Genomic DNA, 18432 nt, shown 5'->3' with positions numbered 1-18432 from the left:
TTTCGAGTGTGTGATCTGAAAAATGAAAAGTATGATTTTGTGTATCAAATCCTCGGTTAGTGTTTATTGGACAACTAGCGTATCAAGTCCTCGGTTGATCTACGTCTACCATACACATCATAATATGGTCACATGGGAGAAATAAGTTGTTATTTCAACGATAATGAAAGCAAGTTTTTACTATTATCATCATCATACCTTTGACAAAAACACCCGATGACCTGTACAGGAAAGCCGTTTCGATGTTAAAAAATCAAGCCATCTAGTCATTATATCACTTCTGAATGAATTTTCGAATTTTTTACCTGGCGTAACGTAAAACATTATTGCCGAAATAATAAGGATAAAATAATAAGTAATCAACAATTGAAATATTAATAAGTTGCGTAAGTTCAAGTAGTGGACACTTGTTAGCGCGTGTTACTGTTAAGCCTAGTTTTATATTATGCCTAGGTCCCACTGGGCATCGCGATCCATGCGGATCCATCTGGAAAGCGTCAGGAATGCCTCCACGGCCAGTTTTGCCGACGATAAGTAGGGAACACATCGGTAAAAATTCCAATGCAAGCTTTGAAATTTTTCGCAGTTCTCCCGGACAACCCCGAAAGCTTAACAAATTCCATTTCTCACGGGACTACTCCGGTGTTTGGGGAAAAATTTGTTTTATTTCCATATCGCCGATGATTTTCCCCCAGTGGGACCTAGGCATTAGTTCGTCAAACGTTAGTGATCAGCTATTTTCCAAATTGTACAAAAGAACTCAATATAAAAGACTAGGTTTTGTTATTAACATTTTGATCCACACATCTTAAATAAGAATAGGTCCCCATACACCACGGTGGAAGCGGACGTAAAATACAACTAACAAACAACAACAACATACATGCCCTTTGCGCACTACAGACTTGAGCCTTTCGTTTCAAGTAAATATCTTGAAAATGCAAGTTAATATCTTGAAAGTTCATGTTAGTGTTTTAAAAATTCAAGTTAGTATCTTGAAAATTCAATCTAATATCAAATTAATCTATCAAAAATTTGTTTCATATCCCTCTCAAAACATTGTATTCGGGAGGAAGGACCCCAAGATGTAAAAATCTAATTTTAAAAGCCATGTTTGTTACGTAACTTAATTGAGAGAGTGCCCATTTTCAGAATGTATTTGTCGTTACTTGTGTACATTAAACTATAGTTTAAATTCTGCCCATCGAAATATTGACATCAAGCGAAACAAACAAAGTACAACAATGTAACATGGCGGGGGTGTAGTATGTGGGTAGTTTTTTTTTTAATTATTGGCCATCGCATTTGGTGGCTTTCTATGTTCTGACCTGTTCGAGCTATTTATTGGTTATGTAACGAAGACAGTAAACAATTCGATTACACAATGGTCCTCTTTTAGTGGGTATTAAGTAACTGTTAAATGTAGGCTTTATTTATATTAACATTTCGTCACAAATCTGAATTATCATACTGCTTATATACACGTATAAGCCTTCGTATTTTCCATAAATTCAGTGGCATATTGTTGAACAAGTTTCACTCATCAAAGTTTGTTTCCAAAGTAGCAAATTCTTATATGGGTTCAAATCGCAAAACCAACTGGACTAGTTTCTTCTTTAGTATTTCAGTTTTTATTCTCTCTATAGGTAGAGAAATATAATAGCCAAGGATTTCATATCGCATTTCACATTACATTGCAAGGGATATCTGGATTATATAGCCAGTTATGCTTGTCAGTTAATGATACAGAGTTAGGAAATGGTCGTCGTAATTGCCCCGAGCAAATATAGAGGACTGTTACAAATTAAAAGTCTTCCTAAAATTAGCATACTGTCCCAAAATTTATATTGCTTTTATTAATTTCACTCCACATTTGGTTTGTCTTCTCGTTATTTGCGTTTTATTCGTCTGATTTATTATCTAAAACACTATGGTTTAAGAGCAGATAAAATGGTCATATCAAAATCGTTTGTACTTAAAGCCAGTATATATTATAAATGAAATGAAATGAAATGGGGTTTAACGTCCTACTGTTCTGCTCCGAACTGGGCATATGCCATACAGTGTGCTATGAGGGCAATTTTGCCCGGACAGCGGCACCACGGCCTACTCTTATATCGAATTCCAACTGTCAAAGGATCTTTTAGTGCACGCCAATGTGTACACGGGACCTCGGTTTTTCGTCCCATCCGAACAACTAGACAGCCGCCTTGTCAGGCCCTCCGTCCTGTATCACTGACAAGGGGGAATCACGCCGGAAAATCTGGATGAACTTTCTCGGCCAATGCAGGAATCGAACACCCGACCTCTAGGCTAGCGAGCCAGCGTCTTACTCACTTAGCCACGTGATCCCCGTATATATTATAAATACTTTAGCCAATTGTACACCAATCTGATTAATATTATGATCGTGCGGCGGCGTCCATGATGATCACAAACTAAACTTGATTACGTAATCAACAACCTTAATCTCCTCGCCACAAGATGCTTATCAATTGGTGAGATTACCAGGAATTATTTGTCTTGACAAATCTAGACCGAATTGAAAAAAAAAACACCTACAAATACAGGATCACTCTAAATTAAGTTTTCTTCCATTTTCTGAACAGTTGGTAAAAAAATGTTATTTTCTTGGTGATTGATACGTGTTTTATCACCCAAAATAACAAAATATGTCATATCATATCTTACAGTGCTAGCTTTAAAATGGGCATTTTATCATATTCAACGCTCTTAAAAGAGTTTGTTACATTCTTTGCTTCAGTTTCATATGTGCATACAACATTTTCGATAAAGATATGTTAGGAGTTCTTGAAGCTTGGTCTATGCAAATATACTTTTCACGTTTTTATATAATAAATGACATGCTTCCATATACCTTACCAGTGTCGGTATTACGCGGCTTTATTAAAATTTCAATTATCCATAATTATCCATGAAGCGAATCGAGGACAACATATTTGGGGACTTTTTTTTAAAAAAGGTAGTGATTTTTAGATAAATAAAACCCCCGGGCAATTTGGTGCAATATTTCCGAGAAAGAGATGAAAGAAATGAAAGACAGTCGTGCAGAACGAACAAAATAAATTTCTTTTAGCTATTTGAAACTGGGTAAAATGCAAACTTTTATTACGTTTTAATGATTATTAATTATTAATATGCTCAATGCACCTTATGATAGTTTATATAAATGAAACTCAGTTGTACAAAAATTGCACATCTATTGTTTATAAACAATGACGACCAGCTGGGCGAAGCGATATCCAAAACATTCTTAAAAATAATAGTTATATTTCAAATTTTTCAACTTGTCAGAGTAGGCCTCGAGTCTGATTTATAATCGTGGGAACGTGTAGTATTATGACAACCCATAAATGAAATGAAATGGAGTTTAACGTCCTACTGTTCTGCTCCTCTGGGCTAATAAGACGGGCATACGCCATACAATGTGTTATGAGGGAAATTTTGCCCGGGCAGCGGCGCTACGGCCTATTCTTATATCGAATTCCAACTGCCAAGGGATCTTTTATGTGCACGCCAATGTGTACACGTGACCTCGGTTTTTCGTCCCATCCGAACGACTAGACAGCTGTCCTTGTCAGGCCCTCCATCCTGCATCACCGACAAGAGGAAACCACGCCGGAAGAGAACCCATAAAGCGGAAAGCTAACTATAGCAATATGGCAATTTCGGTTATTAATCTGAGAGACACCCCCCCCCCCCCCCAACCAAAAAAGGAAAATAAATTGCCAATAGGAAAGCAGGGACAGATCCCCTCTATATCCACGTATAGCGCGATTTGGTTTGTTACATAATTCCCATCCGTCGGCTTTTCGGGTAGAAATCGTGGAATAATTTGAAGGTTTTGATGTTTACTGACAAACAAACCAGTGTTGACATTTCTTTCTGAGTAGATCTTCATTATGGTGGTTGTTAGGCATGGAAGCGTATAGGGGTCAATAGCGCGATAAATACCGCAATATTAAGTTGGTAATATGTTAACATATTGTAATTGTTATGAATATTTATCTCTGAAAAGACAATTTTGCTATGGAAGCGTATTTGGGTCACTACTTATTGAGATAATATCGCAACACATCGAACTAAAATATGTCAACTTCATGAGTTATATTACAAAAAATCGACTTAATAAGTCGACTCGACACATTAAATTCACCTCTAAACGACAAAAACTATGTCGATATGTTTACATCATGCCAATAGTCGATTTGACTCTAAATCAACAAGTCATATTTTAATGCAATATATAGACTTAATAATGTCGCCGTTTTCAGTTATGTACCACGTGCTTAATTTCATTGCCCGAGATTGCTTATTCATGAAAGTGCAGCCAATGATGGGGTTTAACGTCCACTCGACACACCATCTAATCACGGACCTGTGTCAACCGAGGACGTCCTCGGTTCAACCCAGGACTTTTTGAACTAAATCTAGGACTGTAACGATGTTCAGACGCCCGGATTTAATATCCCATTTGATTTTAAGGTCGATCTGAGGTGATCCGCGTTAAGCGGTATTCTACAGTTGGGGTGTATCTTTCGTGTGTGTGATCTGAAAAGGGAAAAATATGATTATGTGTATCAAGTCCGCAGTGAGTGTTTATTGGACACGGAGTGTATCAAGTTCTCAGTTAACCGATGTCTACCATACACATCATATATGGTCACGTGGGAGAAATAAGTTATTATTTATACCATATCTAAACTTAACCGTTTTAAACCCGCACGATATTAAAAATCTAGCCATCTAGTCATTATATTACTTAACTGGCGTAACTTATATTACTTATTTTTACCTGGCGTAACATATAAGATTATTGCCGAAATGATAAAGATAAAATAATGAGTAATCAACAGTTGAAATATTAATAAGTCGCGCAATTTCAAGTAGTGTTATATAATGCGTAGGTACCACTGGGCAATTTTTGCCTTGCCGATGTACTAAAGATATAAGGCGTCGGGAACAGGTTTTCAGGTGTCCTAGGGGAGCTCCTGGGGCATCGCGAGCCACGTGGACCCATCGGGAGGTGTAGCACTATCATCGTTGCGACATTGTTTTTAAATTTATAGACAAGGAATAGAGAAATAAGATCGGTTAAACAACATATTTTATCCTTACAAATTATTCTCTATTGTCAGTATAGTAGCTATGGTATGAGTTTATTTAAAATGCAAATTAATTGTTTGTGAAATAGCGTGAGAATAACAGGAAAGGGGTTTTAAGTTCAAGGATAGATTGTGTCGAAAAACATGTGACGGAAATTTACGATTGCATCATTTGGCTTATTTGACCAATCTCTGTAATTATTTACATCATATTTGACCAATTAGATAATTGAAGATCCAAAGCCAAAAGCTACAAAACTATCATATTTGTGAGAATTCGTTAGACAGCAGCCTGGTTCTAGAAGTGAAAAGATGTAGAAGTTTCTATTCAGCAGACTCGCCAATATCGAGTCTGGCTGTCTAGGGTTTGAGATTGACTTTAGTATTGTAATCTATACTAATGCTTATATGTATCCAGCTTGATATATAAAATGTAAAAACGAACAGTTGCATTGTTATAACTACTGAGAAGACAAACGTCTTAAGAAAACAGTAAGAAGTAAATACACAACGTGAAGCAGAAGTAAAGACAGCTAGAGGCAAATTCTAGACGATAACAAGGCTACTTAGATATGTAGTAAGAAAAGATGCATGGGTCGTACGTAGGATGTGGCGATCGATTAGGATCTCCCGCTCTCCACGTCTGACAGAAGGTCCATGGTGCTACAGAGGTCACGGAAGAACTGCGAAAAGTTTCAATGCTTTCATTGTCAGGAAAATAGATCGGGAGGCATCCCCAGAGCTTTCCAGATTCACAAGGACATTCCGGGGATGCTTCCCTGGAGCTTCCGCGAAATATGCTCCGGGGCATGACCGAAGCATCGGCGATGTCTTGCTGATGTATCAGAGGACCTTTGAGGATATTTGAATCGGGGATGCCTGGGGGAAAAAGTATTCTTCAAGGAAGAATCTCGGAGCTTCCCCGTCGGGTAAACATCGGGCAAATTTTCAATACTAGCTTTGAAATTTATCGCAGTTATCCCCAGGCTTCCCGATGGTTTCATATGGCCCGCGACTACTCCGAAGCATCGGCGATGTCTTGCTGACTTATCAGACGACCTTTGAGTATATTTGAAGCAAAATATTTCGCTGAAGCTTCACTGCTCCAGGGAAGCATCTCCGGAGCTTCCCCGTCGATATGGAAAGCTGCCGGCATGCCCCCCCCCCCCCCGGCCTGTTTTCCAGACAAAACGTCGGGAACACATCGGAAGAAATTTCAATGCCAGCTTTGAAATTTTTTGCAGTTCTCCTGAGTCCTCCGGAAGTTTGTGACCATAGCCTAAGCATCAGTGCACATTCACCAGACCACTCCCGATGCTTAATAAGTTCTATTTCTGACGGGACTACTTCGTTTCTTTGGGCAAAAACATCGGGACCCATCGGGAGAAAATTTAATATCTTAAAAAGTTAAGTTCTTAAAAGTTTAAATTAACACTGTAAACCTCAGAATGCCTCGTTCGGCAATTTTGTTCAAACGTGGCAAAAATGTGTTATAATTTTTGCCACAATTTTGCCACGTTGTGGAGTATAAAGGCGCGTTCACACTGGGGGTTTAATCTGAATTGAACTCAGAATAAAGTCTTATTCCGGATTTAGGTGAAATGAAATAGGGTTTAACGTCCTACTCTGCTCGAACTGTGCTAATGAAGACGGGCATACGCCATACAGTGTGCTATTAGGGAAATTTTGCCTGGGCAGGGGCACTACTTCCTGATCTTATATCGAATTCCAACTGTCACAAGGGATCTTCCACGTGCACGCCAATGTGTACACGGGACCTCCGAACGACAAGACAACTGTCCTTGTCAGGCCCTCCGTCCTGCATCACGGACAAGGGGGAACTAAGCCGGAAAATCTGGCTGAATTTTCTCGACCAATGCAGGGATCGAACACCCGACGACCTCCAGGCAAGCGAGCCAGCGTCTTACCCACTTAGCCACCGTGTCCCCGTTGAGGATGCAAATATCGATTTAAGCCGATAATGAATTTTGTTTCTAAATGTGCAGACATATTTATATCGATTTCTGCATTGATGTTGTTATACTTTTCCTCATACATGAACATAATCGACCCATAAGCCACGTTTATCTTGAATAACCAATCACGAGCAAGGATTTAAACACTAAAGCACCAATATAAAATATTATTTTCGGGAAAAAAATGAAAGCAACATGTCGACAAGAAGTTGATAGCTAAAACCTTTAGATCTAATATTAACGACCACATAAAAGTTACTGATTTTATTTCCAAACACAATTGATGCATACTATTTACAGCGAGAACCCCCCAATAAATATTTCTTTTTAACGCAAGGATACTTCCCACAATTAGACTATTGAACAATGGAGGTTATCATTTGTTTTATACACAAATAACTGAACACATGACGTGTTCGTTTGAACATGAATATAAAACATATAACGTTGCCATCTCATCATGATGGTTTAAACCACTCAATGTTCCAAATACTAGTTAACTTTTTGATTAAGAAATAATAACAACTTCCTAAGTTAATCTGGCAGACAATAAGCCGTCGGACTAACAGTAAGTAATACCCTGACATTCTTGTCCAGTGCCTGCCCCATCCAGTTTTTTTCTAGTAAGACTGGGCGTCTCTACGTTCATATACCAAATTTGCCATACTTCTATTGGAAATAACTACCCTATAAATACTTTCGTGGGAATGTATCTTTCATATCTTAAAAGTTTACGTTAATATCTTACAAGATTAAGTTCAAGTTGAAATTTGAAAATGTTAGTACTTTAAAAGCTCAAGTTAATATCTTAAACGGTTATATTTTAAGATATTGACTTTAAATTTCCCCCATTTACACTCGCTGCGCTCTCCCGTCTTCCCTCCGTTTCAGTTCACTGTCCTTCTGGTCTCATTTACCAAATAATTCCTTAATTAATAATATAGAGTTTATAATTTATAATTTTCTCGTGTACCCTCACCCAACGCCCCCAGCCTTTCTTTTACTACTCCAATCATTTTCAGACCATTACAAACTGATAATGCGATGATAATGTTAATGGTGATGCTGATGATGAATTATGTTACTGCCGCAATGTAAATTTTGGAATTACATATTAGAGATCCAGATTCCCATGTATTCGATTGTGTGCGAGTCATCGATTGTTCAAATACAGACTGTAAGACCTCACTTATATTGGTTCCGGAAATTAGAAGTTTCAGTGGTTGAATCAATATAAAAAATATTCTTTCAATGAGCTACTCCTGTGGACAAAGGGGGCCTGTCCTCGAATATAGAGTGTTGAGCCCACTCAATTTATATTTTTGATATACATCCTCGGATGTGAGTGTGTGTGTGTACTCGGTTGTTGGTGTTCACCATACACAAAGTCCCCATTTGTCCGTATTAAAAGATAATGTACGTTAAACATGCATTATGCAAGAGCAAAATCTGCTTATTACAAGTCTTTCTTTAGGCCTGAAATGTTATCTAAATTATCAATTAGACATTAATTAACTTATCCAGACCATAATAAACTCTCGATGTCAAGGCCAGCCTTCGATGTTGGCTGGATTAGATTCCTATATGCCGCTAACGGCTATTGATAATTAAATCAGAAAAAGTGGATAATCGAGACTATGCTGTTTATATTAATGATTTTAGTAATGATGATCGAGACCGCTTCTTTCTCGGCTCATAGTGGATCAATTTGACTGAAATTTCCAGCAAATTACCTTTACACTATCTAGTTTTTAACTATTATAGCGAGAACTGCCATCTCTTTATCTTATCTCCCATAATGTATCTTTAATAAAAAAAAAACCTCTTCTATCGCGATATTGCACCGCAAATCAATTATAACGGTTATGTTGTCTTTTTTCCCATGTGTGATCAAAGGGAGAACAAAAACGTAGTTATTTACGGGTTAAAGACCACAATAAGTGTCAAGAACACAAGTCCTCGATTGTTCACATACAGTCTGTACGACCTCAGTCAGACTGGTTTAGAAAATTAAAAGTTTTATGTGGCTGAATCAATAAAAAAAATATTCTTTCAGTGGGCTGATCATGCGGTCAAAGGGGACCTGTTCTCGGATATAGAGTATTGATCCCACTCAATTTATATTATTGATATACACTTGTAACGTCCTCGGATGTGAGTGTGTGTGTACTCGTTGTTGGTGTTCAACATACACAAAGTCCCCAATTGTCGGTATTAAAACATAATATGCGTCCTCGGATGACCACATTAATAAAACTTAGTTATTTACAGGTTAAAGGCCACAATAAGTGTCAAGTCCACAGTATGGTAGTATAGAGCAAATGACCTCGTTTGGCGGCGTTCCCAACTTACACCATGCGTGTCCTCGGTTAGGCGTAACGGACTCGTCCGGTCGTGTTTCCCCAATTATTTGCAAACTCCTGCATGTCCGCATTTCTTCCGTAAAAGGTCAAATGCATAAAATATATAAATTGAGGTATAAATTATAACTTTTCATAATCGTTTAATGTAATAGAGTTCAGGAATAAGGGTGGTTTTCAGCTACATGCAGTATTTATCAAGACCTCGATTAGGAAGATCCAGTCTAAGTCCTCGATTTACACCATATACATGTATGGGTGTGTGTGTGGGTAGTGAGGGTGGGGGGGTCACATCTCTCGGGTAGACAGGTAAAGTGTTAAAAAATTAATATATCTTTTGGGAAAAAAATATTTTGTCGGCAAAAATGAAGTGTCCGAAATAAAGAAATAAACCGAAGATCTCCGATCAAGTTTTGGCCGATATCTGCTATAACAGATTTTTCAAGCATCGATCATTATAAAAAATTATTTGTTTCATCAATTTTTCAGAAACCGGTATTTTTTTTTAAATTGACTAATAAATTTAAAATATTTAAATACGCGTGTTTGTGTTTTGGTGCAGTCTGGATCACCCAGTCCCTAGGCAAATTCGAGTAACGGATAGGTTTATAAAGGGACTGGAAGATACGAATAGCCAAGTGATCACGCTTCAAGTTTGATTCATGATTTGTAATTAATAACGCTGTAAAATGACCAATTTAATTACATTGGAAGGTGTATAATGATCAAATAAAGTCTCGTTGGCAATAAAAATGACTGGAAATGTTACAACTAGTGGGTATTGTAAGATAGAAGCAGACGAAATGTCTTGAACGCGTGAAACCAACATGGCGGGTGAGAAACTTTCTATATACTGTATAGCCAAGCAGTAGTAAGAAGTTTTATTTTAATTCCTTCAAGTGCCTGTGGCTATGTAGTTATAATGAAAAAGTATAGTCGATTTTCCGATGTAACTGTACAATTATTATTTTTTACCGAAGGGCGATTATCTCTTGTGGCTTTTTAACAAACCTCGCATTTAACATTCCAGCTAGTTTAAAAAGTAAGATATGTTGTCGTGCTCATAAAATGTTGTCTATTGTTACACTACTGGGCGTGAGAGGGCCTCGTTTATTCTCGCTCTATGAAGCATCGCATTTCATCCTTCATAAACCCCGATAATGGTTCTTCAAAACACAATGACGATGATGTTTAAAAAATCCACTGTAAGAAGATAATAATATTATCTAAAAAGTGTTTTTAAATGTAATGTTAAACAGGCGTGATGATATTGTCGATGTTCTCTGTGTGGTTGGTTTGTTCTCTGTGTGGTTGGTTTCCTTTGCTATACCCGAGAATGTTATTTTCTGTTATGCCCTGCTCCTTCATTACACATGACATTATTTCACATGTGTTTGGGTAAGCTTAGCTTATTAATTTCTTGATCCTGCAATGCAAGCCCTCCTCCCTCTCCCAAGTTGTTATTTGTTCTCAGTTCATTAATTCTGCTGTGGTTCCATTCGCCAACCGTGTAACTTGAAGGTAATCTGGAATACCCTGTTTGGTTGATGGAACCCAAGGAAATGCCACCAAAGGGCGAAAAGGCCAACATATCAACCCACTATGAAGAATCCCCTTGTTGAGCTTGATTCTTATAGGTCTAGCTGATGTGCCGTTAAAGTTAAGTCGATTATTAATCATCCATGCATATATCACCTTCACGTTTTAAAATTACCAAACTTAGCGGGGCATTATGGAAGATTTGATAAAGAGCCGGCAGTTCTCACTATAATAGTTAAAAACGAGATAATGTAAAGGGAATATGCGAAAATTTCAGTCAAATTACTCCACTCGGAACCGAGATATTAGCGTTTGAATTTGAGTCCTATCCTCGATCATCATTACCAAATTCGGTACGATAAAAACATAGTCGCGATTATCCATTTTTGGATTAAATCATCAATGAGCGTTGAGCAACAAATGGGATTCAAATCCAGTGAAAATCCGACACATAAGATGTCACCGAGTGTTAATTAAGGTCTTTCCATGTTAATATTTAGCTCTCGCATAGTGTATATTTAAGGCGAAAGAATGGCTAAAACATAATTTTAAACCCATACTTGCTCTAAACAAAAACATTGAATTAAGTATTGTTTAATGGTCGAGAGCTAGAGATTAAGTAATATATTGTAACAACAAGAGGACCGTCAGGTCCGAGTGTTTTTACAATATATTACGCAATGTCTCAGCTCGAGACCATTAAACATCTTAAAATACAGACACTCCGCACGTGCGTTTACAGTGAAATACGTCACTCGAGTCTAATATTTGACAAAGTACGATTGGCAAGTTGCCCGTACGATTATTTGAAATAATGGTACGCCAACATCAAAGGGTGACGTCACATCTGTATTTTAAATGAGATTAAATAATCTCAACACAATACATGTTTATCGGGCATTTTGATGCGCGTGCATGGTTATTGTTATTTCTATTGTTACGTGCGCATAGCCCCGAGGGATAAACTCAATTCAATTAAAACGGCACTCAAATTGGCTCTACCCCAGATCAAACAAATCAGATATTCGAACATATTATCTTCAGTTTAAATATTTCCAAAGACCTATAAGACCTGAACCTATACACAACTTTAAATTAATCGGGGAATCAAATACATACTATGGATCAAGACTCACCTCGTTGATTTCAATCTTGAATCCATTCCATTCCTTGATCTATAACCTTTTTTTTAAACATTCCGATTAAACATTACAAAGAGTCCAATGTGTCACAATCATCTGATAAAAATAATGAGGGTGGCCGTCTGGATTTTTGGCTACGTCAGTTCGAAGAGATCTGTAGGCCGTGGCGTCATTTTCGTAGGTTAGTTTCCTAATTTATTGCCATGACTATTCACCAAATCTGGACATTCGTTTGCGATTCAAGAACAAAAAGTCATTGAAAGTAGTCATACAAAAGGGGGTGGACTCCAGATGCTAACTCCGGTTGTAAAAAGTTTCTATCCGGTCGAAGTTCTGCTTAGTGTATCAGGGCACAGATAGACTATTGTAGTTGCTCGGGGCAGCTGCCTCTGCACATATGGATGGTTTGTCTGAAGCAGGGATAAGATTTTGGGTTAATTAAGTGCCCTAGAAATTTACTAGTTCGATAACGTCATAGTCTACTAATAGTTATGGCCACCCATCATTCGCCCCTTTCCCCTCAGTTTCCATATTAGCATGTTTTTGGAAACCAGTGGGAGGTCCATGCTTTAACAAAGCTGCACGGGCCACAAATCAGTAGGAATTATTTCGACACTTTGGGGAAATCAAAAAGTTGGTTTCCACTTTCAGCTGCCTAAGGTGAGCGGGTTGAAACTATAGAAGATACCTCAAAGCGTTCCCAGAAATACCATCATGTAGATCCGCAGGACTTAGCTTTGGCTCTTGTCAGCTCCTATAAAGGATTTGTGTTCTATAGGGATCGTGTAGATTTAGCCAGAAGCGTGATACTCTCGCCGCCGGTGAGATAGACCATCATGTTGATCCGTGGGTGTATCTTTGGCTCTTGTCAGCATGTTACAGTCTTACTATGGAACTTAGACTATAGATTACTTAAACTAATAATTTTTTAAGTGTGCGTGACGTATAAAAACATGAATGTAGTTTGTTGTGTGTCTCATATAAACATACACTGTTCAAGGGTTTTATTTGCGAAGTTCGGAATATTAGGAATATTGAAGTTTTTAGTTAAGTGAAACATCAAAGGCCATATAGAAGAATACTAGTGACACATAATAGTGTCACATCTGTGATTATCTGCCGTGACACAGGATAGTGTCACATTCTGTTTTTAGCTGTGGTTGAAGTGCTGCTGTGACATAGAATATTCCTGCACGGTCTATAGTTGTGCTTATGTCGCAAACCATAGAGTCACACCTGTATTTGGCCCCGCGACGCAGACTTATGACAAAGGTGCAACCGTAGTGTTATTTAAAACATAGATATGACGTCACCCTTTGATGTATTCAACCAGTATATAGGAGAATGTACGCTTTTCTTAAACAAGCGTCTATTATTTATAAAACTGTTCATTATTTTTAATAAATAATGGACAGTTTTATAAATAAAAGACGCTTGTTTAAGAAAATACCAATAATAGACACTTATCTGAAAAATGAACATGTATTTGGGGATAATTTATTCTCTGAACAAATTAAATTACAGAACATGAAATAACTTTAAAACCTCATAGTTACCGAAATGTCACATGACCGAATGTTGATTTCACGTGTTTGTCTACATAAAGAATTGCACTTAAATCCGTCCGTTATATGCCACTTGTCCGTTTAATAGTACGTTCGGCACTAGATCGATGATACGTTTTTATACGCCCACATTTTCACACCTCCTTTGTGGACACTCTACAGGTTATAACTTGAAATATAGGTATATATCCCAAATATCTTGGTTCCTTTCGTTATTGACTTGTATGGGACCGTAACTTCATGGATTATGGCCCCCAACTGTACACACTAGTGGTCACAATTATTAACCCATTTTGATGAAACTGAACATGTGTGTTTATAACCCAAAGATCTCGATTCCTTGCGATATTGGCACATATCGGACCATAATTTCCTGAATTATGGCCCCTGATTGAATAAAAAAAAACGTGTTTTGAGCCTGTGGAACCTATACAGGTCACAATTTTTATCCGATTTTAAAAAACGTTCAAGTATATCACCGTTACACCATAATGACAGTTGAGTTTGAATTTCGTGAATTGGTTTGTGCCTTTGATCCTGTGTCTTGTCACTTATATCAGAGTATATATTGAATTTTAATTCAAAATTTGAACGGCTAGTACCCTCCATATTAAGCACAGTACTAAGATTATTATCAATATCTAAATCATTCTCGTGAGCGGCCTTTCAATCACAACTTTGACGGCTATCATTCTCCCATATCAAGAACATCACAATTTTTACGACTATTATCTTCCATATTGAGTACACTACCAATTTAATCAGTATCCAAATGCTTATCACATATATTCTCATTATTGTTAATATTTGTTTTCAACTATGTTATAAACATGTCGTCTCTATGTCGAATATTTTGGACTGTCTGTGTATTTGCATTGTATGACTTGGAGTATTTTGTCAAGTGCATTCATGAGCATGTGCATGTTGTTTTAAGAATATATCCATTATTTTATGGCTTGTTGTTTTAGAAAACTAACCATTATTTGTATCTCTATGGTGCTATGTTTTAAGTTTGATAATAGCCTCAGACTGTCCATTATGTAAATACAAAGAAAAACTTCGGGGCTAACGCCCCTCAGTTGTTCTTTCTATTTACATAATGGACAGTCTTCGGCCATTATCCATCACATAATTACACTGTGGCACAATTAAAAGTTTTGGTTAATATTAATCCTTTGTTTACAGCTGATGCCAATGAAGATGACAGATTTTGTAATGTATATCTATTCACGAATGTGTTTGTTTATACGATTTAAACTGTCGACTGCTTTCGAAAAGCATACGAAGAGGATATACGTTTTCAAATTATAAAAAACTCATCATAATTAGCGAATTACCCGAGCACCGTCACAACCATGTGTTTATTTTAGGCAGTAATTGTAAAATATAATAGAATAATCGCTATTTTCTTAATTTTTTTATTCACATATTATCATAGATATAGATTTATAGGTTATCGAGGACTAATATTATTGTGCAGTAATTATGTAAGTGTATACATGTATGTTAAGTCCGGATTGAATTTCAATCTTTCAACATGATGTTATAATATTCACAAATCTACATGGTGTAATATAATGAAAGATTATTTACAGTACTTGTATCTTGTTTCTATATTTAGTCTGTGGCTTGTATCTGCATAGTTTTTATGCAAATACCCCCCCCCCCCCCAAAGAAGAAAAAAGAAAAGGGGCGAGGGTTTTTAACGAATTAGGGGTTGTTTAAAGCTGTTTCGACTCAGAAAGGCACAGTTTTCTAGTCTTGTAGTCTTGTCTGAATGCATTTTGGTACAAACTGGATGAATCTGACGTAAATTTTGACTATCTGAAGTTCCCGTACATTCTTTTGATTTCATAACGGATCATTTTCTTAATTTGAACGTCAAGGTCAGGTCGGCCCTTAATTTTTATTCCGTCGAATAGATTACTAACTAAAAAGTACTTTCAACCATCGTATTTGTTAAATTAAAAATGGGAAAATGGCTATTTCCCTTTCGGCGCATCGAGGCATTAAGGGATTTTATCATGAATAAAGACAATTTGGGGTAGGATTTGACTTAATATTACTTCCTTGGCAGGATTGTGTACAGTTTACACACCTGTGACGTCTTTAGTTATTAAATATTAAATGCATGCATGTGTCTTATATCCTAACACAATTCGGCTACACCATCTTAATAATAATTACATGCATATACATAATACTATCTTGTTTTATTCTGGTAGAATAATTCTGTAGTATTAAATCGCTTGAAACTATGTGAACATGTATACTTGAAGAAAATTCAAACGGCAAAGCTTTTTACGAAAGTTATCATTTTTCTTGGAATTAGCCATTCCTCTATAAATTATTTTTGTGCATCCCCACGATTACGAATATATCTTAAATTGACTCGCTTTAAATCTTCCATACGTCATCCTACAGCGGATTTATGCCACCCATTTTACTAAAATTACGCAGTAAAATTGTTTAGTATTAATAAATGTAAAATATTAAGCTACCTGTTCATACCTCCCGATTTGAAATACTTCTTTTCAAATTATAAAGATTGTGTTTCACGTTAAAGTTTCCTAATTTTCTGAATCACGGCCCACACTCGAAGATCAAACACTACGTGTGAGACAAAACATTCCAATAAAGGTCTTGTTAATTAGTCTTACCTTTATTTGATGCCATTATTTTCCGCCGGGTATTGTCGGACAGACCAGCTGTCTCTGCAACAAGTCAGCTAATGTTCTCCGCGTGGTACAAGACTATCCTTAAACCAACTTAAAACCAACCAAGCTTACAAGTTTACAAGTTACAAGTTTCGTGTTTCGCCAGCACAGGAAAGCTATCTATTTCAACGAAATGCGGTTGCGCCAAATTTCTTTTTATCATCTTTTCCCGAAAATTCACCTGTACGATACACAAAACACTACATAAGTGGGTAACATACCAAAGAAGTTACAGGGGCGAATCCAGATGATGGGTTGGGGGTGGCACCCTGTTCACACATCGAAATTTTCATTTAAAGCGCGAAATAATGATATGTGTGATATGTGTGATGCTTTGCATCAATGAAATTGAATCACAATGTGATCCTATTAATTCATTAGAAAAATTGACATCAAACGTTGGATTTCTCTCTTTAAAAAGCTCAATGCGTATGTATGTCTACGTAATTTAGAGACGATGATGGCATCACGCATTGTCAACTGTCAAATTTCCTTAACAGGAGCTTGGCAAACCCCCTCCTGCAAAAAATCCTAGATCCGCCCTGAGTGATTAGACCGAAATGTCACCGTTCAGATACAAAGATTGTATTTCTAAATTTGATAAAATATGACGAATCAGAAGGTTGTCATGAACAAAAGAAAGACGATCATATTTCGATTTAACAATCCTCACCTGTAACAGGATCCTTGTAGAGGGAAAATGCGTTGTGTTTTGAACTGGTGGTTTAAACTACATAATTTGTCAAGTTATATTTGTTAGAGTAAGCGTCTCTTTCTGATAGGTAAAACAAAATTATTTAACTACTAAACATAATATTACTTTTCTCCTAAATAGGAATAAAGCTATAAACTTACCCATATTATTTATGTTAAACAATGTCACCTTTTTTCGTATTTATAAAAATCTTTAGACGCATTGAAAATGAATAAAGGTGTTCTTCGATCAAACTAGGCTATGTAGAGGCAAGTGTCTCTTGAACTTTATGAATTATTCAATGAGAGATATTCGATAGCATAGTTAATAATCTTTATATTTAAAACCAGAAATGACATGGCTATCGCTATACTAATATTTTGTAGTATTATTTTATTAATATTATTTAATTATTTAGTACTTTTAATGATTTGATTTTTAGAACAAAGTGTCTCGTAAGTCGGGGATCACGTGGCTAAGTTGGTAAGACGCTGCTTCGCTAGAATGGAGGTCGGGTGTTCGATCCCTGCAGTGGCCGAGAAAGTTCAGCCAGATTTTCCGGCGTGGTTTCCCCTTGTCAGTGATGCAGGACTGAGGGCCTGACAAGGACAGCTGTCTAGTCGTTCGGATTGGACGAAAAACCGAGGTCCCGTGTACTCATTGGCGTGCACGTAACAGATCCCTTGGCAGTTGGAATTCGATATAAGAGTAGGCCGTAGCGCCGTTGCCCGGGCAAAATTTCCCTCATAGCACACTGTATGGCGTATGCCCGTCTTCATTAGCCCAGTTTAGGAGCAGAACAGTAGGATGTTAAAACCCAATTCCTTTCATTTCATTTCTTGTCTCGTAAGTCGATATGGGCTGGACACTGCTATTATTTTATGTATATTGTATGTAATGTATATATATTCTTGTATTCAGTGTGTGACACTATAATAAACAAATTACTCTACTCTTTATAAATGGGGAAGTCTTGATATAGCAAATGGCGTTGATGAGCAGCGACGTTAATACAAGGATTCGTCAGGCTTTCAAGCATGAGCTACACTCGACTACGATTCTTTAATATTTTTTTTCAAGCAAATGACCTTAGAATAGTGTTCCGTATATTCAATTGGGAATGACCCAGATTGTGTCTGTGATCAGCACTGTTATTTTTGAATAATTGAACAGTTATAGGTTGGAAGACTAAGGATTAACAAATGTTTTATTCAACGAATCGAATTAACCATTGTTACCCTTCGTGTTTTGACAAGTCATATTCTGATCGGTCCGTTGTTTATGTCGACCAAACACAAAAATTGAGACATCCT

The 18432-nt window shown here is 37.0% G+C and overlaps 1 protein-coding gene across 4 annotated transcripts in view; it reads right to left on the bottom strand.

Annotated features, from left to right (window-relative positions):
• Nucleotides 1-16508, bottom strand: part of LOC130012943 (fibrillin-1-like) — an 85391-nt gene extending 68883 nt beyond the window's left edge. For all 4 annotated transcript variants that reach the window (XM_056101148.1, XM_056101150.1, XM_056101149.1 and 1 more), the window contains exon 1: nt 16369-16508. In XM_056101148.1, coding sequence (XP_055957123.1) covers nt 16369-16384 — 16 coding nt within the window. In that variant the 5' untranslated portion in view covers nt 16385-16508. The remainder of the gene's footprint in view (nt 1-16368) is intronic.
• Nucleotides 16509-18432: the final 1924 nt, after the last annotated feature.

Source organism: Patella vulgata, chromosome 5, assembly GCF_932274485.2.
Source record: "Patella vulgata chromosome 5, xgPatVulg1.2, whole genome shotgun sequence".
In the NCBI taxonomy this organism is placed as follows: domain Eukaryota; kingdom Metazoa; phylum Mollusca; class Gastropoda; family Patellidae; genus Patella; species Patella vulgata.
This window is presented reverse-complemented; position numbering and strand designations above follow the sequence as displayed.